General features: G+C 39.3%; 3 protein-coding genes across 3 annotated transcripts; all 3 read right to left on the bottom strand.

Annotated features, from left to right (window-relative positions):
* Positions 1 to 1,066: 1,066 nt before the first annotated feature.
* LOC116253629 (uncharacterized) lies at positions 1,067 to 3,750 on the bottom strand. Its single transcript, XM_031628556.2, has 2 exons — positions 2,374 to 3,750; positions 1,067 to 1,582 (listed from the first exon to the last, which is right to left on the bottom strand). Exons 1-2 carry the CDS (start codon positions 2,849 to 2,851, stop codon positions 1,512 to 1,514), a joined length of 549 nt encoding a protein of 182 aa, XP_031484416.1. The 5' UTR covers positions 2,852 to 3,750; the 3' UTR covers positions 1,067 to 1,511.
* A 4,199-nt stretch (positions 3,751 to 7,949) lies between these two features.
* Positions 7,950 to 17,194, bottom strand: LOC116252588 (protein EXECUTER 1, chloroplastic). The gene is made up of 12 exons (XM_031626953.2): positions 16,549 to 17,194; positions 15,915 to 16,031; positions 15,740 to 15,805; positions 14,941 to 15,047; positions 13,275 to 13,356; positions 11,031 to 11,735; positions 10,401 to 10,524; positions 10,121 to 10,290; positions 8,890 to 8,964; positions 8,684 to 8,776; positions 8,428 to 8,573; positions 7,950 to 8,237 (listed from the first exon to the last, which is right to left on the bottom strand). Exons 1-11 carry the CDS (start codon positions 17,029 to 17,031, stop codon positions 8,481 to 8,483), a joined length of 2,115 nt encoding a protein of 704 aa, XP_031482813.1. The 5' UTR covers positions 17,032 to 17,194; the 3' UTR covers positions 7,950 to 8,237; positions 8,428 to 8,480.
* Positions 17,195 to 18,273: 1,079 nt separating this feature from the next.
* Positions 18,274 to 21,889, bottom strand: LOC116253687 (beta-ureidopropionase). The gene is made up of 6 exons (XM_031628625.2): positions 21,512 to 21,889; positions 20,892 to 20,999; positions 20,144 to 20,332; positions 19,828 to 20,055; positions 19,508 to 19,732; positions 18,274 to 18,877 (listed from the first exon to the last, which is right to left on the bottom strand). The coding sequence occupies exons 1-6, from the start codon at positions 21,671 to 21,673 to the stop codon at positions 18,515 to 18,517; spliced, it is 1,275 nt and encodes a 424-aa protein (XP_031484485.1). The 5' UTR covers positions 21,674 to 21,889; the 3' UTR covers positions 18,274 to 18,514.
* Between the last annotated feature and the right edge of the window lie 1,466 nt (positions 21,890 to 23,355).

Genomic DNA, 23,355 nt, shown 5'->3' with positions numbered 1-23,355 from the left:
GAAGCTGGGCTGATTGGCTAATTAAGATCTGGGTAGCTTCCATTTACGCAGCTTCATCGCAATTTCGTTGGTTTATTGTTGGTTTGAAGGGGGACGGTGAATCATTCTTTGGATGGAAAATTTGGCTGCATTGTTGCAAGCTTTGATACAGCTAGTTTCCAAGCAATCTTGTCGAAATGCAGATGGTGGTACTTGAAAAGATAAGCACCTTTTATTTTATTAGTATTCAAAAATATTTATCAACTTTTAATGAAAAAATTATAACACCCAATATGGGACTAACATTGGTGCGTCTAAAGGCCGCAGCATTAAATTAGATTTCATGAATAGCTTCTTAACTTTCAAGGGCTGTGCTGATTACGAAATTGGTGTTGGAGGAACTGCAACTCACCGATCTTGGCACCAGCTGAGGGGATGGTTAAAGTGAGCGCTCGTACAAATCCAGTTCAAGACTCCCCAACATGAAACTTGGGACTGAGAAACTTGTAGAGGCCAGGCAGCTAATACCGCTATTTCTGCATACACGTTTCTCTGTAAGGAAAATATAAAAGGTCGTGATGCTACACTGATGCAAATATGTGAGTACCATTGCTGCTTTGAATTATTGCAACTTGCAACGCTGTTGCGCTTGAATAATTGCTGTAAATCATCATGATGTTACGGCAACATGCTTTTTGCGACCAATCATCTGTGGACATAATAACATAATGGTAGAATAATCTAATCATTAGAGGACAAGATCAGGAAGTGGTTTAATCTTTAGAATATTCGGTTGAAGGGAGCGAGGACGTTTTTGAAAGGCGTAACATTCACTGCATTCTGCAAATTTGAAATAGGGATAGCAAAGAAACTCTGTAGTTCACACTGGAAAAAGAAAAGGGGAGTTGCAATTTTAAGCTACAATCATGCTAGGTGCTTCACACTGTACATATTTCCTAACATTAGGATGCTCCACATATTCCAAAACAAGTAGGACAAGCATCGAAGACAGTAGGAGATGTCCACATATTCTAAGTCCTTTAATGCTAAATTAATGCAGCTCATTATGAACTAACCATAAAAATAATGAAACAAAGACGCAAAATTTTCTGTCACTTTGTATTGATAAGAACAGAAAGTGGTATTTACAATAGGAATCGAGCTGGTGCTTCATACTGTACATTTCTTGACATTTATTTACATAAAGAATCATCTCACCTAGTATTTACATATAACTGTGAGCAGTCACTCGACGCCCATAATCACATCCTGTGCATCACACAACAACTTCAAACACCGCTAGAAGAAGTATATTATAGAGAAAGCTGGCTCATTCCCTCATGAGAGTGAGGGCTCTGAGCCAGACTATTTAGGTTTTTTTCTTTTTTTGGGGAATGTTCATTGAAATTGATGGTTCTTTCCTTCTCCGCATATTGTGCATGTCTCTGATGCATTTGAGATTTTTTGAGGACATAACGAACTTAATGCAGCCCAATCAATCTCCAATAGGCGTAAGTCTTTCTCCAATTTAGTCACCCGCCAACCTGAAAGCCCTGCTGCTCTTGCAGAGAAGACAGCCATTTCTCCATGTACTTCTTGCTCTCTGCACATGACAAAGATGCAATGTCGACTTAGAAATGATATCAATAAGCACACAACACTGTGCCGTTTGAACAAAAGAAAAAAAGTTACTACGAATGCTTAAAATGAAAATGGTTATCTTGGGAATTAGCTGGGAGATTTGGGCAACTCATGTTGAGCCTTGCATAGTTGAAACTAAGGTTCCCACGTAAGGTCGGTAACGCCATTACTTCAAACTCCTTTCCTAGAGTTCTTTCTATTTTAATCGTCCAAAATCATGCAAATGCCTCACAATTCTGATGGGTTTCTCCAAGAAGACATGGTTCTCCAGCTGGTTTCAGCAAACCATGAGTATTTGCAGCACTACTTGGACGGGACTCGATAGGCAGAAGGCAGCATGCGGGTCCAAACGAAGTCCAGGTGGTTCCAATGCCATCGCCACCTTAGTGGTCCCAAATCCTTTTGCTCAGTATTTTTTCTGTTGAATCAGCAGTACAATCACAGGATTTTGCAAGCTTCTGCATCGGATCAAGTGGAAACTGGAGAAGACATTCTCCTCCGCTTCGTTCCGATTCCAGCATCATATAAACCCACGCAATGATGACCGAAATGAATTTTCGGAACACTACTTCCTCCTCTATTACCCAAGACATGATATTGACAAGGGCATAACGATGGAAAGCAGAAAAGCACCGTTCACTCATATGAAATGCGCGAGATAATCATTTTATCTCTCCTCTCCCTTCACATGCATGTTCTCAAACAGGAGATTAGGAAAAGGTCACGGAAAAGAGCAGAGGAAGAAAAGGTCACCTGCAGAATACCCAGTGTGGAAGTTGGAAATAAAAGCACCCAAAAGCTTATTCTCCGACCTTTCCGCCATGGAGTCCCCAAAAGGCCTTCCGTAACAAGGCACCAGCACCGCGAAACTGTTATCAGACTCATCTTCGTCCTGGAATTCAGGGGCGAGGGGCTCCAACCAACCAATCGACCAATCCGAGTCGTCGGATTCAGACCCCGACATGCAACCACCGTCCGACGGCACCAGAACCATATCATACTCCCTGTCAATCCCCTTCCTCTCCTCCCGGCTGTGCCATTTGCGCTTCACCTTCCTAGAAGTAGATGGGAATTTCGCGCCGTTGACCGGCCGGAAATTCAGAGAATCTGGCTCCCTTAAATTGGACTCCGATGATGAAGAAGACCCTGGAGAAGGGCCTGAGTGAACCGAGGGTTCGTGCTCTTTTCCTCTCCACAGCCACCAAGAGAGACGAGGGAAGGCGACGGCCATTCTTTTTTTCTTTTCTTTTTCACTTTTCCTAGAGAAAATCAGTTGGTTTTTCCAAAAGAAAGCGCTATGCCTAGAAGAAGAAAACTGAACGGAAAAAGAAAATCAGAAAAACTGATATCCAGCCAAATAGAAGAGGAATTTCGTTTTTCTTTCTAAAAATTGATTTTATTAATACAAAATAACAATAACAAATTGTTTAAATTCAAAGCTCAATTCATGCGATAGTTATCGTCATAACCACAAACAGCGGTTCGATTTTACATCTCACGACGAAGGCTTTTTTTCCATAATTCTGAAAAAATCAAAACTGCGCACCGAATAAATGCCCACCAATTCGCTCAACCAGATTCAACAATCTCAAAAAACGTTAAATGAGGAGCATGCAAACAGAGAAAACCTTCCAAAAGGAAATTCGAGACCACCTCTTTCTTCCCTTTCACTTAGAAGATTCAGAAAGTATTCGCAAAAGAAGATAAGAGAGAGAGAGAAAACAGAAGTAGTCGAGTTCCAACAGTCTCGGTCTCAAAATTCGAAAATAGCAAGGAAGAAGAGTCCGTAGAGGTGCTATATAAAGAACAAAAAAGGCCGAAAGAAACCAAAATATCAACCGAAAACAGTACAAAACCGCGAGAAAACAGAAAAAGTCGCACGAAAGCCAAACTTCATTTCAAAAGACGAGGGAGATCACGAGAGAAAGGCGAAGACGGAGGTCATAAAACTTGCCTTCCTTTCCCCTTCTCAGAAAAATCGACCGGCCACCGGATTCCGTCCCGAGTTCCCCGTCGACGATTAACCAATCGATCTCATAGAAGAAGGAGGAGGAGGAGGAGGAGGAGGAATCAGGGGAAGGGACAAACAGGGATTATAAAATTCCCCAGCAATACAGAAGGCCCTTCTCCCTACGCCTCGCCATTTTATAGACCACACGTCTGCTTTCTTTTCCTCTCTCTGTCCCTCCTTAGATTCTCCCCCCTGGATCCATCGGACGGCTGAAATTTTCCTTATCTCTTTCGCGAACCGTCCGATCTCGCTGCCCCTTGAATCATTGCGGCGAAGGAGAATCTTAAAATATTTTATTTTTCCAGTTGTCTTATTTGCACATTTCAATGAAACCCCTATTCTTTTCCAAAATTGACACGAACGGGCTTCACTTTTATTTGTCATTAGCTGCGAAGCTAAACAACATACTGAAAGATTCCAACTTATCTCTATGCCAAGTAACATGGTTAAGGATTAAACCAGGGTTCCAAATGAATCAGATCCAGATTTGGGATCGGATCCATAGTTTGATCACATCAAGAAAAAGGATTTCAAATCCAGAGTAATCAAACTCCTCCAAAAATTCAATGGACTTGTTTGATATACATAAATGAGAAAGAGGAAGAGGGGTTTCCATTGACGTGCATTTCTACACTAGATAAAGTTACTTGGAGAGGACGTGCATTTGATAAAAAGGAAGATAAGGCAGCTCGAAGATGAGGTAAGAGATTGTTGATGATATATGTCTAAAAACCACTTTAAAAAAACTGTGATTTTGACGATCAAATAAAAGAAATTCCAAAATTCATCTTACTTTATGTTCAACTTATTCCTTTATCACTTACTTTCAAACTTAAATGATTAATCATAATTTGTTCGGAGACGAGGAGAGGGGCAGAGCCATGATTTTTTTTTTGGCAGACCAAATAATTTAACTTCTGGATTTCGGTGAAGTCAAACCCAATCTGAATTCAAACAACTAAAAATTTTTAATTTTTTCAATGTATTTTTTTTTTTCAATTCACTGGGGTGGGGCCAGAATTAATATAATTTGTAATAATCAAATAAAAAAATTGAATATCTAACTTAAGTGTATGTCTATGAAATTATTTATTTATTCTCTTAATTAATATTTCTTATTAACTACAAATTTGCGATTCTCTCTCTTTCACATATGTTAAACTCATGATTAATCACAATTTTTTCATACTGCCTGAAAAATTCGGGAGGAGCCATAATGTCATGTCATTTGTATTTTTTTAAGAAAAATGTCTATATTCATTCTAAATGGTTGTATTTTCTTTTTCCAACAAAAATGACCAGCTAACCTCAATGGATCATTGGCCAAACTTTCTATAATCAATGGTCAAATTAAAATGACTCAGATTTAGAAAAAAAATTGTCAAGATAAAAATAAAAGTCAATTAAAGTGATTTCCCATTGTCAAGATTCATATTCATGAATCTCTTAGCACCAATAATAACTTAATTGAAGTCCAATGATGTTAATGAACATGGTTTTTGCCAATGAGAAAAATTTGTAATGAGGACCAACGTGAACACCGTATGATCTAAACTACAACGAAAAGTTAATACAAGACTTTTATTGGACAGTTTAAAGGCAATGGACCTGCAATGAGAATTTCAAAACAAGTTCAGGGATGCTTGTGAAATTTAAAAGGAAGCCTCATCACTGCCCCATTTTCAAAGGAATGATAATTTGCCGATTTTATTTGACATTTTTTTTTTCAAATAAAAAAAAAGTAACCATTTAATCTTGCACGTGAGGTCCAGATGGGAGGAAAGAAGAAGGACGTTGACGGGGATTGTCAGAGCTGTTCGTCCAATCATTGATCGTGTAAGAGATCCAGCAACGCCACGTGTCATGCAGTCAACCGTCGATCCTATTTTCTTTAGTTTTTTTTTTTTAAGTTTTCTTAAACGGCAACAACAAGATTTTTAAGTTGTTTGGCATGAAAAATATTATGTGAATGTTTTATGAATTTTTTTATAATAAAAAACATCATTGCTCTTTACCTTTATTTTAAACAAAATATGCTACTGCATTTTTAATTTTATGTTGTTGACACACCATAGTTTCGATCGGCGCTAGGCCCAGTCATGAGCCAAACTAGACCGATCTTTTGTCTGGTGCCAACTATGGTTTACCAAACAAGAGAGGAAAAAATGGATGGAAGAAAAAAAAAACGGCCCAGATCACCGGACTTGTCTGGCTGAAAAAAAAAAATCCGGCCCCGATCACCGGACTTGTCTGGCTGGGGAAAAAAAAATCCAGCCCAAATCACCAGACTGGTCTGGCTAGATGGTCGTTGAAAGCACCATTTAAGGTTTGATTAGTCATAAATTGCGCCGGTAAGACCATACGCGGGACGTCATTTAAGGTGTTTGCAGATTCCAGGAAAACAGGTCCATGCTTAAATATGGCTCTTTATGGTACACAACCAAGTCCACCTTATGTCAGCCCATAAACTGCCCAATTCCGGCATGGCTCTGACCTGTCGGGTGAACCGGTCAAGAACTCAGGCGTCCCTGTGCTATTGAACAAAAAATAATAAAACCACAAGACTTTGCGAAGTTGCTAAGAAACAACTTATTTGTAAACCAACGGCGGTGTGTGATGCGTAAGCCTCACTCATCATCTCTTTCTACTCTTCTTTTTCTTCACCACTATGACACAAGCATGATTTCCCAACTTGCAAGAGAAAACTGTAGTATTTGAATTTAAGGTCTTTAAATTGTGTGTGTGTATATATATATATATATATATATATATATATGTGTGTGTGTGTGTGTGTGAGAGAGAGAGAGAGAGAGAAGAGGCATCGCTGGCTGGAATCGTGAACTTGGTCACGGTTTTAGCAAAGGTGACTGCATTCACGTGATAACCAAACAAGCCACGAGCTCGAGATCCGCAAGCTGCAACTTGATTTACTCTTTGTGTCTTTTACCCCGTGACAAGTTGTTTTCATGTTTGGAGCAAGAAGGGTCGGGAAAGAACTGTCCTAAGTTTGCGTTTGTGTATGTGCGGCGCCATCTGGTTTGGTTTTCTTTTATAGATTGGACCTGCAAATGTGATCTTCAGTTAGGTTTAGAGTTCGCTTAGCTAAAGTTTTTTTCTTGTTGAACACCATGCCAATTACACTAAGATAACGTGTATGATGTCAACCAGATTATAAAGAAAAATCATATTCAGCATCTATGGGGGTTCCGTTCCAGGTGGTTGGTCAGGACGTGGAGATTACAGTAGCAAAGCGTGCAACTTGACCGCCATTGAAGAAGACATCTGATGATGATGTTGATGATCAAGTTGCATGGTTTGCCTAAGTAATCTAACCAGCTACCTGCAACCGAACCATGATGGAGTGGTCATAGCAGCATCTTACCAAAAGCAGGTATGACTTAGAAACTTCGAGGCATCACGCTAGTTGATGCCTTATGATATTATCCTTGTGACAATAAATGAAATAACAAAAAGTTAAAGCATGGGTAAGACAGTTTCTTCATTTGCTTAAGAACACAAAACTCTGTAGTCATCTACATTTTTATTCTTTGATGTCATGATGCTTTTTAAAATTAGCATGGTTGTCCTTATCCATCCTTTAACCTGCAGCTCACGTAAAGGTAATCAGCATGATCCATTCATTAGCAAACTCCAAATTACCCCAATTCTCAAGGATGACATCGTTTCTTCTTTAACTAAAATGCTCAATACAATATTTAAACTACAAGCAGAACCATGAAAAATTTGACACATCATTGGCTTTTAGGTTGTGGTATATAAGTTGGCCGATGGGTCCTCCTAATAATCTCTCTCTCTCTCTCTGAACATGAAAAGAACAAAACTGAGTTAGCGGTCCATGTGCGTAGAGGGCCCACGTCTAGCTGCGTTAGAAAGATGCTGCATTTGGAAGCTGGCCTCTTGTATGCTTGTTGATAAAGAGGAAGTCACAGTAGGGCCCCCACCGTAAAAGATGGCCTTGTCACCTCCAGATTGAAGGGTCTTTCAGCGTGGGGACAAAAGCCCTGACATTTATTGGACTTGGCCTTGCCTCATCAAACCCACCGGAGATGCTTAGTCTGGGAGTAATGATACGGCAACTAGCAGAAATTGTCGAGCAAGAAACGTGAATAACAGAGAGACTTTCTCCCGTTCTTTCTGCAACAAAACACGATAGGAGACCAAAGGAAAAAGTTTCCGCTGGAACCATGATAATCTTTTGTCATGTCAATATGGAAGGCCTGATTCGATGTATACAACTGCTAATGCTGCTGCTTGTTTTAGCAGCCGAAAGATATAGATGGAACAACAAGATCAGAAGGAAAAATAATAGATGCATACTGCAATCTAGAAATTCATTAAAAAATAAGAGCAAAATTACAACAAGGGAGCCTACAATCTTTGCTTTCTCATATGCAGGGGGAAGCTATGTACAATATAGCCTGCGGCAAAACTTCTGAAAAAGTTGATGCTAGAAGAAACCCTTGGCGCAATGAGATGCATTTTGGTGATCCTTGACTCATCAGTGCGAAGTCCACCTTCAATGTACAGTTAGCAGGCAAGGAAGTAATCAACACTAACATCAAGGGTGAAGGAACTGCTGATGCTTCTGTAAATAGATCAAAAACAAATTAGATATTATGTCAAACCACGCAAGCACACCTAAATCAACTGTGTAACTATAAACACAACCATAACACAAGATGGTGCTCCTCCTCCTTCCTCCCTTTGCATTGTCTTTATTTTCCACAAATTTTATGCACGGAGCACTCTTCGGCTGAGAGAAGAATCACACGCACCTTGAAATAAACAGTTCAGCCTTCATCCATGTAAACGAGCAAGATAATGAAATTCAGTCTTCAAGCCTCAGCCGGTTGAAGAACACCAGGAAATGGTATTCTGGGGCCCAATACACGAAACCCACCACAGGACCAGCCTTTATGTACTACACCCACCGAAAACAAGCAGCAGTAAGGACCGAAGGGGAGTTGATAAAATCATCAAAAGCCAAAAATTGAAATAAGAATATCTGCAGGGAAAGATGAACCCAAGTACCTTTCCATCGAGAATGACAAGCTCACCATCAACCCACCTGGGATTCCTGAAACCAGGTTCTGCAAGCCGACCTTGACCTTTGTAACGAGCAACCTAGGCAAACGTTTTGAGTTACACGCTTAAAATTGCAACCGTTTAGATAGAAAATTTGAAAGTTGGACCATGATGTATGTGCACGTCTGGCTATAATAACAAGTTTAGCATACCACTCCAAATTCTTCTGGAATAATCCCCTTATGTGGTAACTGATTGTGTTTGCCAACTTTTGCACGAAATGCAACCTGCAAAAGGCAGACAAGAATAAAATGAACATTTTGCTCTTCCACAACCCCGTCTTCCAAAATTTTATGACTTCATAAGTAGCAAATTAAAAACATGAAACCAGATTATCTCAGGATTTAGCACCATCTTGATGGTCAGAGGGTACGCTTGTTTCTAGGGTGATATTACCTATAAGGTAACTATGCCCAGAGCTCTCTCTCTCTCCGCATAATGATATCATTTCCATCACAGATTCATGTCCCACACACATATGCATGTAGGTTCTACACATCCATGATCCATAGAAATAGGTCTCAGCAAGATCTTGAAAATTTTGCTATTTTACTGCAAGTTATTGGAAAAACAACATAAAAGAGAAACTGATAAAATAACCCAATGTTCAATCTTTTGTCAGAACATCCCAAAATACCATGATTCCATCATGAAAATTTCATTTATTTGTTTGACAAATAGCTTCTTCTCCCTTTACTTTTTTTTTTAATTGTAAAACTTTCACAAGAATCACGAGAAGACCATTAATATGGCAAGATATGCCTTGTGAATCTGTGATAGTCAACGGGAGGCTGTTATTTGTGACAAGATGTCTATATCCTATCTGGAAACACCACGACCAACTAGTCTTACTGATCCTGAGCTCGTTGTGTTATGAATGCTGATAATCATATAACCATCAGAAATTATTAATGACCCAATCTAGATTAATCAAGCTTAAAGGGACACAAAGAGGTAGCTGATGCGGGATCGACAGGCTAATGTATAGCTACAAAGGGGATCAAATGGTGAATGAGTCACTTGGATATACCAATGCACTTTCTGACAATGACTTATTGCAAGTTCCCAATTTTTTAGGATCTTATAATCAATCACCAGAGCTTATGATAATGCAACATAACCATCCAACTACCTCTTTCAGCCACCCACAACCTGTAGCTTCAATTAGAAATTAATAGCTTCAACAATAGGGAGACCAATGGCTGTGGAACTAGCTAAGACGAACACTAAAGCTTCCAACTGCTTCAAGGAAAGACATAAGAAAATTACTGTCAAAGAAGATGCTTAACTTCAGATGACCATAAGCAACATCAATAGAAAAAGGAACCTGCACACTAAAGTAAAATCATTTGGATATATCTGTACTCAGTGGCCCTTAAATACCTGACCAGCTGGAACATAAGGATCTCCAGTTATTTTCAAAGCCTCAACATATTCATAGAATTCAAGATTTTGAGACTTCGGATCTTCGCCATCTTCTCTCCATTGACCAAATCTGCGTCTCAGATGAATAACTTCCGAACTGTAAGGACCATGTGCACCAACATATAGACCTGCACCCAAAAATCCGTCATAAAAAATAAAGCAATTAAAGGGACAAGATGAAAACAATGAGAAAAGCTGAAAATACATCTCAGTCCAGGATAAATAAAAGGATAGTTACCATTCAGTGGATCTCGCGTTGTTGGTATTTCTATGCGATGAAAAACTGTGCTACCAGATAGAGCTTGCCGATTGTGGAATTGGCTCAAGGCAAAGTTTATAAAATCCCCAACGTCCTTAAGAACCTGAACGAGTTTCACCACTGTAAACATCAAGCTGTTACATGTTACTAACGGATCTTAGACTGATACCTAATTCATCTGGATCAAACTTTAGATAACACCTTCAAACGAAATCCAGAATACAATGTCTGGAACTAGAATTAATGGTTCATACGAATATAAACTATAGACTCATGATAAATATCACACGGGTGCACAACTATTAGCCATGTAAGTGGTTGCATGCTTACAAAATGAGCCCAGGGATATATAGCTTCAGTCTCTACCATGTCCTAGAAAATGAAACTGTCAAGCAGGCTAGGGCTTCAACTGTGACAGACCAGTGTTACTGATGATCATCCCAATTGCCATGGAGCCCTGACACCAATGAACTGATATGCTCTAGGCATACATTCCAAATGCCAAGCAGGGTTTTTTTTTTAGAAAAATACACAAATGAGAAACAATAGGGTGAGAACATGGTAGAAGCACTATCTGTCAACCTATAGAAAGAAAATGAAGAAACCAACCTTCCCAGGAACCTTGTCCCCTCTTGCAAGGACCTTTGCAAAGTCTGATGTAACCAGCCCAATACGTCGACGTGCAGGACGTTTTACACTTTTCCCTACAGATGCACCAATTTCTTGTTCACTTTCATCCTTCTCTATGTGAAACAGAAAAGATAATCGGTTTCTTCTTTCAAGCTTGGCTGGCATTCGAGTTGGGGCACTAGGCTTGCTAGTTGACAGTTTCCGAACAAGTCCACCAATCACTAGTTTCACTGCAATCTGGTTTTCATCTTCAGCACTATCGTTGCTTCCTGCACTTTGAGACTCATCTTGTCCACTCTCCATATTTACCTCATCAGATGACCCAGCAGGTGTCAATTCCATGTCCTTTTCTTCTTCATCCTCCTCTTCTATTATCTGTTCAAACACCTTGGAGATCAAATCCTTATCAACTTTTCCAGGCGCAACAACTTTCAAAACCTTGATCTTTGCACCAGGTATCATGTCTCGTAGGATATTGAGCACACCCGTTAATCCTTCAGTTACATCAATGTCATTGTCATCCTTATTTTCGACATCATCACCTTCCTCTTGAGATTCTGCACTTTTTATTTCTTTTTCTTCAGCCGAATTAATCGTCAAGTCTATGTCACCATCATCCATTGACTTAGAAGGCATGGCTGGGAAATCCAAGCCATTGTCTCTATTCTTCTTCAAGTAGACTGCCTGGGAAAGCAGACTGAGTTTATCACCAAATTATATATGACTGGAAGACGTAATAAATGCAGACACAATGATTCCTAGAGGATACCAGGGGGAAACAAATAAAATGGAAGTGTAGGGCCTTAGTGCACAATATGCCATAAGACTGTCCCACACTTGTGTTTGGTGAAGTCAGAACCCAAAATCCACATTCCACAATTGCTGATATACTGCACTTTGCAGTAGCATGCAAAGAAATTACTATAGAACAAGGACACTTGATCAAAAGTAAGATAAACCTATGAAGCAGCATGACCAACCAAGGACTTTCATACACGGTATTTTATAAAAAGTTGTGAAAAATCAAACGTTTTACGAGCTCTTTAAAGAAAAGTTTGAGATAAAAAACATAAATAAAAGATAAAATGTTTTATAAGAAAACTAACATAAAGTTAGGACTTTGTCCTTAAAAAAATTGAAGCTATCACTAAACTTGAAGCATACACTTTTTGAATATATAAAATCTAGCCAATTAGAGATCTTTTCTTCAGCAATTTTTAACATCTATTCACTGCCCTGCCAATTGATTCTTTCTGTCTTGAAAACTTATACCAGATTCCCATGGGCAGTCTTGAAAATTTATACCAGATTCCCATGGGCAGCAACTTTTCCTGATGTTGGGCTGGTGTTAACCACAAGGGCAACACAAACCTGGCAACTGGCAAGAAGGGTTAGCCTGAAAGGTTCCAACTTCCAAGTCAAAATCTATGCTGGTTTGAGGCCTATGCATCGCTTACCACAAAAGAGTCTTTTAGCATAAAAACAACATAAGCTGCTTTGAAAGGGAAAATTTCATTACATTTTCAAAATGCCACCAAAAAATACTTATCATGATAATATTGTAATATTTTCATTCTCAAAATTCTTTTCCAATGTATTTGTATACATTTCATTTCTTGCTTATGTTAAATTTTTAAAAACTATATTGAAACTTTATCAGTATTTTTGTAAAAAATAGTATAAAAATCTTCATTTCATAAGTTTCTCCACTACTGGTATTAGTATTATTATAACATCTATCTTTTTATATTTACCTAGATCTTCTTAAAGAACAACTTTGCCGAAGAAGCTTTGAAAACCTCACCAAGAAAGACCCGATAACCTATGTCATGCGGGGCACTGCAGCCATGTGGACTCAGTCTAAAGTCTGGACACTGCAGGTCCAGGAGACAGTCTGGATACAACAAAATAATAGTTGGTAATTTCTTTTTGTCTATTTTGGTATTTTTCATTTGTTAATTTATATTTCATGAATATGATAACATGTGAATTTAATCACACAAGAAAACCATAGGAGTTTGTACTATGGAGCAGCCTCCACAAATAAGTGAAAGCCTGTGCATTGAGAACACTTAACCTGGAAAAAAAAATAAGTAGTATATATTCATACTAAAGATAAGGGGCTTAATATAGCAAGTTAGTAATTGTTAAATATTTTCAACAGTTGCATACGCTCACCAAAAAATAAGCTGATGACAACTACCTCAAGCAACAAGTGTTTACCTGCTGCAAGTATTCTCCTTTGGTATTAACAGTAACATATATTTCAAATAACGGAATGCCCGGTGAAGCAGTAGCCAATTGCCTGTCAAAGTGAAACATAAACAGAACTTAAATTCCAGAAATCCCAATGGGAAACTACCATAAAAGTAACAGGTAAATTTTCTGAATCTAAATACAGGCCTTTTCTGATTGACTGGTCAAATCATTACTATAGTATATTATCTATTAACAAAGAGAACAGGGAATAAGCAAATTTGGAGCATTCCACAATGCATACTTTGCAAGAAGGCAACACAAAGTCACATTCACCAATAATCAAAGAAGATACTATACAATAAAATCATAAAGTGTGCCTGTGTAGTGAATGTACACGCACTTTATGTAAGTACATGTGCCAACTTTGCTGTTTGTTTCAGATCTAAGTAACAAGGCACGTGGGAAAGATCCGCTTGCCCATGCCAATATGCCTGCATGGAAAAAGGGTACTGAGACAAACTTGGGTATGTTTTGTGTTGGTTCTGTGTTATGCCCAATCCAAGCGACTTACCCTTTATTTTTAAGACAGACCACATGTCAGCAAATACCCCTCTTCTCTCCCCTTCAACACATCCAGAGTTTACCTGCAGCTTCACTAGGATGTGTGACACGTGATGAAGAAGCTTGCCACAGCTAGCAACAACTGGTAATGAACAGAAGTGTCTGCAGCAAGAAGAAAGTCGGGGTTTTCACACATTTTTCCATTTTTGAATCTAGGATTTTTTGGTTAACTTTCTTGTTGCACCCCCCCCCCCCCCACCCCCAACACACAAAAACCTTTTTTTAGTTGATTTTCATTATTATTCTCATTCGCAGTTTTCTGTTTTGATCTGGATTTATTTATGCTTTTGACGTTCAATTTTGAGGTTTGTAAGAATAGAAAAATTAAATGCCAGGCGTTTCAATCTGTGCCATTATCTTTTTTTTCAATGTTTCATAAAATTTCTGATTTGAATTGTTGTAGCCATAGCAGCATTCACACCCCTACCCACACCCATGTGTCTTAGTTTCAGACAGAACCTTGCAACCTTTATTTAGTGTTCTCTTTTTCTCCAAGTCAATATAAGAAGAAGAGGCTCAAATCTGGATGAAAAGATCCAGAGAAAAGTGGCAGAAAGATGGCAAATTACCAACATTTTATTATGCTATCATCTCCTTAGGCAGACTGGAGTACAGAATGAAGGATTAAGTGCTATAAAGCGGCAGAAAGATGGCAAATTACAAAAACTTTAGTATGCTATCATCTCTTTAGGCAGACTGGAGTACAGAATGAAGGATTAAGTGCTATAAGCCTATAACAATACAGTGGCTATACACACAAGGATAATTCGAGTAAAGGTAGCAATTTCTTAAATACATGTCTCTATCATTCCTTTACCATGGAAGAAGAGAAAAATTAGCAAGAATTGCAAATTGCCTATAATATAATTTGCATGGTTATTTTCTTTCTGCAGTCTGAATACTTGAGCGTTATCTTTTCGTCCTCCAATTTCTTCGATCAGACAAATTTTACAGATAAGCAACAAGTAGCAGCCACATCTTTTTGATGTATCATATAACAAACAAAAAATTTCATCTAGCATTAACTTCTTCCTATTTGCCTACTTACATGTGTTAGTTACTACATTACCGTGAACTGTAGCTTTTGGCAAGGTATCGACCATGTGCAGCAGTTATATGGATAATTCGACCATAGGGATCAGATGAATTTTCTGATATGCCAAACCACCAACCTAACTGCAAGAATAACAAAGTCTAAAAGCATAAGACAAGCAACTAAAACATAAAGGGGACCACTCAAATGTGATTGTCAACTATGAAATAAGTGAACAAAAATCAGTTAGAAGTACAGTAGTACTCTATGAGCTTCTAGTTGAAATATTTAAGTTTCAGAAGATAAGGCTCCAGCATGAGAACTACCAGAAGCACAGTAGCCTATACTCTATTTAGCTTCTAATTGAAATATTTAAGTTTCAGCAGAGAAGGCTCTGGCATGAGAACTACCACGCGGTGAGAGGTTATCATCAATTGCAAAGTAATATAAAATACATGAACTGGATACAAGTTGTCACTTATTCAGCCTGAAGAAATGATGGCACTTCTATGGTAGCATTCAGTGTCTTCAAGTGGCAAAGAGAAAAAGCAAATGCTAAGATGCATATCTTACAGTAGCCACCAGGAATGAGGAAACCTAAAAGATTGATCTTTGCACAGCTTAATCATTAACAAATAAAGAACTATGCAATGAGAGGCAAGAGTTTCTGCAAGGATGCCCAAGAAAAAAAAATGGTTGAAAGGAAGACTGGAGTAAACAGGAAAAGAATAAACCAGTAAAAAACTTCAGTCTTATTCCGAAGGCAAACACACAGGGGTTTGGAAAGAGGTCATAGCAGTTTTTTATTTTTCCAATGCCTTTTTTCTGTACTCACCAATCCAGCACCAGCTTCGTCTCGAATAAAAGCTGCATCCTCATAACGTTCTTCCTTTACCGCTCTCTGCAAGGAAGGTACGACATGAAAAATTATTTCACTTATTCAAGCCCATAAGAGGAGGGGGGGGGGGGGGGTGTGGGGTGTGTGTGTGGAGGGAGGGGGAAAAACTCACATTGAAATGAGATACCACTTTTCCAACAGTATCATTAGTTGCCGCTGCGGCAATTGCCACCTTCAGCTTAGCTGCCTCGTCATAATCCTCTCTCTGAACTGCATCTCTGAGCTGTGCCTGTTAGAGATTGCCACAATTTTACCGAGAACAACAAACCTCAAGCAAATGGATGATCGACTTTCAGTAGTGAGTATTAGACTAGAAAATATATGTGACTGGACACTATAACCATGACGAATCGCAATTTACATGTCTGCTATATGGGGGAGGGCTTTAACAAAAACAACCGAAGGAAAAGGAGTGCAAGGGAGAAGACAATATGCAACAGAGGTACATAATTCTACCAAGCGAATAAGTGATAAGCAATGCAGAACGCCGAAGTCACGTAACCAAGAGTTGCTCCTTGCCTGTAACAACTTATATCAAAGTGAGAATAGTTTACGTGTCACTGTAAGCAATTGGGAGTTACTGTTTTCTTTATGCGCAAGTTTCATTTCGTTTCAAGTAAAGGACAGCCCCAGAGACCAGACCGACACGGGCTCTCCCATGAACTGCGAAATTCAATTGCTCACATAGGATTAAACTAGAAAATTTATCCCAAAATTTTATCCAAAATGTGGAGACCTCCAATTACCTTCAGCACAGAAACCATCCGCTCTTGCTCTTCCACCTCCGCGAAATGCCGCTTCCACCTATCCCAATCCCATTGCACTTCCTCCTCCAACTCCGGCACAGCTACCTCCTCCGCCTTCTCGGTCCCGCCCCTGTACGAATTCAAGTAATCCTGGAACCGCTTCCCCGCGCTCCTCGCCGCCTGTACGAACGGGTCGGCCACCTTCCCCGCGATGTCCCGCAGCTGCTTATCCGACAAATGCCATCCGAACTCCCCGCCAGAAGACGAGGAATCCAATGGCTGATCGTTCGTTCGGCCGGCGCACCGGCAGGACGGGAAACCGGAGAGCCTAGAGGCAGCGCAGAGGCGCTTCTGGTGAGGCGGACTTAGAAAATTTCTGGGGCTTGGGGATGGTGGGGCGACTCTGAGGAGGAGATGGCTAGGGTTATGGCTGGCGTGGTCGATGGGGGCGTAGGAAAGGTGAGGCAGAGAGACGGAAGCCATGAATCTGATGATAAGAGGGGTTCTGGCGGAGAGCGAGGGAGCGCGTCCTCCTTCACCTTTTATAGTCTCTGTTGCAGCGAGAGTTGTGAAGGGTACGAGCGTGTGGTAGAAATCGGGCCGCTCGCGCCAGAAAGGGAAGGGGAGAGGAAGAAAAGAAAACAACAATGTGATGATTATCCGCCAGATCGTTTTCATTTATCTGGACAAAATTTTCATCTAATGGACGGGTCGTTTTAACTTAAATCCCATATGGGGTCCTCTTTGTCGCCGCCTTCAAGTCGAAGCTTCCCTTCTCTTCTTTATCCATAGGATTCACAACTACGTCGATATCTTCAGGTTCTTCAACTTGAAGGTCCATCGTTCAACTCTTTCCCGTTCAATGGAGTTCTTGTTGGCAGCATGGTTAGTCAAGTTTGATTAGGCTCAAACTGGTTGATGTCATTTCATGATTCGCTTTGGTCGTGGTCTGCTCCAGGTAAAGCCAAACCCATCCTAAGAAACGCGAACTTTTATGATTTTGCACTTTATGTTTTGAAGTTGGAAAGGTATGTTTAACTTGATTTGAAACAGAAAGGCATTCTTACGATTATTTGACATTCATCTACAAAGATGGGGTTTAGGTTTAAGATTGCCAGGTTGAAGCAAGCCAAATTTTCAAGGCTTAGATGTATCCCTTGGTATAAAGTGGTAGAAGTCCGTCTGATCCCAAACTGCGCATTGAAACGAAAGGAATTGGGATTTGTTTAGCTTAAGTTGAATAGTTGACGATTAAACTCCATATTTTGTTCTCCAGCTTCTGGAAACTAATGAACTTTTCCAAAATTGAACAAATAGGAGGCCCTCAACGTCAAATGTAAAAGATGTGGCCCTCCAATGGAGTTTCCATGTTCAAGCAGACACATCTGAGCATTTGCTCAGTTGCCACATACAACTGAATTTTTTATACCTTTTGGTATCAGGCTACCACAACAACAGAGAGATTATTTCCTAAATCCGGAAGCCATGCAACAGTTGGTTCAAGCTATAAAACAGAAAGCTGCCCATGAAGTTTAACTTTGTTCTTTTCCAGACAAAGGCAGCATGAGTGAATTTATTCTGAAGTTTTGCCTTGATTCTTCAACAAAATTTGGATGAAGAAACAAATAGTGTTTGAACTTCTAAGCAAGTCATAAAAGGAGAATTTAAATTTAGGGGATGAGAATCCCACAACATGGATTGGAAAATATCAATAAGAGGCTATAGTTGACATAGATAGGTCCCAGCCTTTGTGGAGAGCTTATTTCTCAGCAGAATGCCAACATGTGTTCGTTCCCCATGAAGCTACAACAATTCATCGGAAAATCCACTTATCTAACTGTGTTATTCACCATAAAGTTTCATCTGCAGCAATATACAAGTTCCATGAAAATGGAAAATACGAGCAACCTGAAACATGACCGAGTTTATTGAAAGTGAAGAGCACTCCTTGACTGAAAAAGTTGCATCAAGATCTTTTATGCAGCAAAGGGTCAGTAACAACTTGAGGCTCAAAATCCGGTCTCATGTAACTGGACAATAATGCTGAATACATCTCATAGCGGGCAGTCATGCGAAATCCCCACTTGTCTTTCAGCTGTCTACAAAGGTTGAGATCCATTTCAGCAATGATCAATCCATCTCGACAGCGTGAAAGGCATGGAGTGCAAGAAGCATCAGGGGCTGAAAAATAGCTGGAACCATAAAAATGGCCAAAATCATTGTGCTGAGGCTTGCCATCTCCTGAGGTAAAGGGGTTTGGGAAGATCTCAGTGCCAACCCTGTTAATTGATCCAACAAAGTAACTGTTTGCTATGGCTGCATTACGTGCCTACACATAATTCAAAGGAAAAGTCAGTCATGTGTTCACTGATTTCCAAGAAACAGGTAAACACAAAAATCCTACATAACCTAAGCATTTTCCTTCATCCAATCAAAATAATCCTAGTGAATAGCCATCAGCAAACCTTGAACTATTGCATATATTGAAACTAATCATAAGCAATTTATATGTTTCTGAAATTAATAAAGGCTGAAGTAGATGAATTTCCGACAGCAAAAAGCACACACTGGTTGTGCAGCTGTACTTATGAAATGAAGCTTGAGACTCTCCAGTGGTTGTTTTGTCAACAGCATCCACTATTTTGAAGAGAATGGTTGTTAACAATATTCAACTAATTGATGGGTGTAATTGATGTACCTTCTCTGGCTTCTATTCAGTTTGGAAGTCCCAGTGCCAGTTTTGCCCAAAAAAGAAAACAGAGAGAAAAAGAAAACGGTCTTTCCTGATATTTTGAAATGATTATATTCAAAATCTGCATCTGGTCGCTGTGACCTCAGTAGTGATGAAAGTCATAGCAAACCGACATTCCTAAAGCAATAAAAGCATCAAATGGATTCAGTCAACTATCTGAATGAAAGACAAATAACTACAGAATGCAAGTCAAGGAAGCACCATAACCTCAATAGGCCACATTGGTTCACTGAGCTCCCCAACTGTAGCGGATGGATTGAACACAATTTCTGCACCATTCAGGCCAAAAGCTAACCAATTTAAAGGATGATGCCTTCCATAGCAAATGTTCACTGCAATTTTTCCAAAAACAGTTTCAAACACAGGATGCCCAGTATCTCCTTCCATGTAGTAGTTGCTTTCATTGAAATCCCCAACCCTTGGAATATGATTCTGCAGTAATTACTTGTAAGCTTCAACAGAATTTACAAGGATGCAGTGACAATGAAATGGCTACGAAACCGATCTGCATGCATAGAATTGCTTACCTTGCGATGTTTCCCTATTATGTTCCCATGATTTCCAATCACAACAGCTGTATTCCAAATTGTTTCTCCATGGTTTATATCCCGTTCAAGAATTGGGCTTATTATGACGATGTTATGCTTTTGTGCAAGCTTCTGCAGTAACTGGGTTGAGTCCCCATTGATGGGTTCAGCAAAGTCACACCATTTCTTCTCTCGAGTACAAAATGCAAATGGCATCATCCAGGCTTCCTGAAATTGATATATAAAATGTCAAAGAAGTGAACCATGATATACAGATAATTTATATTTTGTACCTCATATCAGTAGGACAACTCACTTGTAGACACAAGATATTGACACCAGATTCAGCAGCTGCATCAACCATTTGGTTTATTTTATTCATTATGGCTGACTTCTGCTCTGAAATAGGTGCTGTTGTTGGAAGCACTATAGAGTTTTGGATAAGACCAACTCGAACAATTCTGGGTTCTCGCAGCAGCTCTTTGTCTGCACTGAAGCTAAATGCCTACAATGCTTTAAATCACCGTGAGAAAAAAAACAGGCACCTCGAATATCAAAGTAGCCAATACCGTGCAAAACACAACATGAAAACCAAAAGGTACCAATAGATCCATGGATAGAACTCCTGATACTGATTATCACAAAAAAAAAAACAGCTTCACAATTAAATGCCACCATGGACTGTTTAGTGTTTGCCAACAGATACTTCTCATCTGTGGCACAAAGACTGATACTAATTAGTAGATATTACGAAGTTACCATTAAAAGCTCGATCCCTTACTCTAGATAACAAATCCGATAAATTTCCTAATAATTATGCTCATGGGCCTCACAATCTCCAAATAAAAAAGACCTGACTTTCTTGACTCAAATAGACACAGAAATTCGAAACTAGTTCAATGTAGATTTGATCGTTTCTCATACCGAATAAAAGAGCGGGGAAGACATTAGAAGCCAATGCAGAGCTTCTGAAACTCGATTGCAGAAGCCACGAAGCAAACTCAATCATTCACACTAACGACCAAGAAGAAAGCACATCAACCAACATAATAATTCTATCTGACCTTCAAATCGAAATCAAAACGCATGGAAGCTTGAGTTGCAGATTCAGGTAAACCGAGTGGCTCCACTGCTTTGCCACAGTTAAACCCCAGAAGTAAACGGCTGACTTCCTGTCAAGAATTCAACGAAAAAATAAATAAATAAATAACAATCATGTAAGTCACCACGCATCACATAAGTGCTATACTTAGAAGACCTGATATACGAAGATGCGGTTGTACGCCAACCACGCATAAGACGAACAAAGTAACTGATATCATTTCAGCCAAATGTATAAAAGTCGTGATTTATGGATAGATTATGATGCTTTGTAATGAAGAAAAACCATCAAAATAAGGACAAGCATGACTGAGAACTACAGAAGTTGAATAAGAAACAGATCTAATACCAGCAGGTAAGCACAAAAAATGTAATGATATATCAAATGACCTTAACAAACCCCCAAAAATCGCAATTCCCTTTCCTAATCATACTGGAACAATCACAACGAAAATTAAATGACTCGAGTTATACAAACAAAACCCGTCTAAAGAAAGCTACGACTTCCGCTTTAGAAACGAAACCAGTTTAGCGGCATAAGGAAACCTCTCTATCTCTCTCTCTCTCCCTCTCTCTTGCTAACCTGGAATATCTCTGGCTTGAGATTGGCCTGAAGGAGCTGCTGGAGGGACTCGTAGCCCTGGATGGTGCCTTCTCCGGCAGTTGGCTTCTCCCCGTTAGCTTGCTCCCCTCTGCACTTCCTTTCATCCTCTGAAACTTCTTCTCTTACGCAACCGCCATCCATCGTCCTTCTCTCTTCGTAGATCGGCGCCTTCGCCTCTGATAACTTTCGGGAGCAGTTGGGGCTCAGATAGCGAGACCAAGATGCTGCTCACCCGACATCACAGAAGAAGACGGCTGAATCTCGAGTCTTTTATAGGAGAATCAAACGAGTAATTTACAAAATGCGTTATTTATATCACGTAGTTGGTCGTTTAATTATTTCCTCTCGACCTCTCTGTTTCTCTCCTCCATTTGTTCCACGGTTGGACAACTTTTTCTCGTCTCCACTCCACTTGGAGTCCATTGAGTCTTTATGGCGACAACTTTCTCTTCACTCTCCCATTGAAATCCATTAAAACTTCGTGCTTTAAGTTATTTAAACTTCTGGATGTGGTTTACATTATTAATTTTGGCAGACCTTTAGATCAATATTTTTATTAGGCACTTTATCTCCAAATTTTTGGTATTTTCGTGGCTATTGATCTTGAAGTATCATAGAACTCTAGATATACATATCCCATTCCCCAATCTCATCAACAAACTGCGTGGAGCAGATGTATATGGTATCCCATCTTAACATTTGACGACATGTAAGTACCAACAACGGATTCTCACAAAGCTCTATAATTTGAACATGCACACACACATACACATACATATATGTAATCTGATGGGGATCATCTAGACTATCGATGAGATTAGAAGGTGAATATTAAGTTACAAATAATGTAATTCAAATAGTCATTTGAAGAGCCTGAAATACCCATGAAAGGAGACAAGTGGTTTCATTTAAGAAAAGCTCATTTCCTTCTTTCTCTTTATCTCTCTTCTCATTTAGAGGGGTTTTTAGACATTTGAAAAAACAGCTTACATTTTATACTTAATCTCTACCCAAATAAGAATGAAACCATATGAACCGCACCATTTGATTTGATCATCTAGAGGCCTTATCTCTTTTTCTGTTCCTGCTTTATCCTCCTGAAAAGAGGGGCATATAAGGGGTCGAGTCTCGACCAGTGAAGATGCCATTTAAATGAGGTCACAAGTTAGACCATGTTATGTTGGAGCACCCGAAAATTTATAATTGCCAACACAAAAACTGCTTGTCACTTTTACGTTAAAAGAAGGTCATCACTGCCCTTGACTTTATTCTATGTGATACTTTATCCAATGTTAAAAACCAGTGATAAAAATAAGAGTTGAATCAGAAATATTTAAGAAATAATTTTGAAACGTATCCAATATTATGAATATAAGGTGGCCCTCCCTTTTCCTATTGCAGCAAGGGGCCCTTCAAATATATGCACCTACCAGGCTACCACCCTTAAAAACTTTTAAGACTCTAAACATAGTAATTTGTGTGAACTTTGATCTTCCACTGCAATAAAATGCAAACAAACCCAACTAAGACTTGGTAAACTAATTATTTATGTACTCTTCACATTAAAAATATATGAATGATAAGTGAAACTTTGGTTTAACTAGTGTTTGGCATGAGATTTTCTAAACCATGTCTTATACTTAGGGATCCAAATCCATAGGTCCAATCCAAGTACCTAATGCGATGTTGGATATGACACTTTAGTATCATCTGACTCAAAGACTGTCGAATTTGTTGATGGAAGTATCGCCATGTCCGACCCGTTGGAACCGGACATAGAGAAAGGGGAGCATGATGGTGTTTGACACGTGTGATTACCCAAC

This window comes from Nymphaea colorata, chromosome 4 (assembly GCF_008831285.2).
Source record: "Nymphaea colorata isolate Beijing-Zhang1983 chromosome 4, ASM883128v2, whole genome shotgun sequence".
Lineage (NCBI taxonomy): Eukaryota > Viridiplantae > Streptophyta > Magnoliopsida > Nymphaeales > Nymphaeaceae > Nymphaea > Nymphaea colorata.
This window is presented reverse-complemented; position numbering and strand designations above follow the sequence as displayed.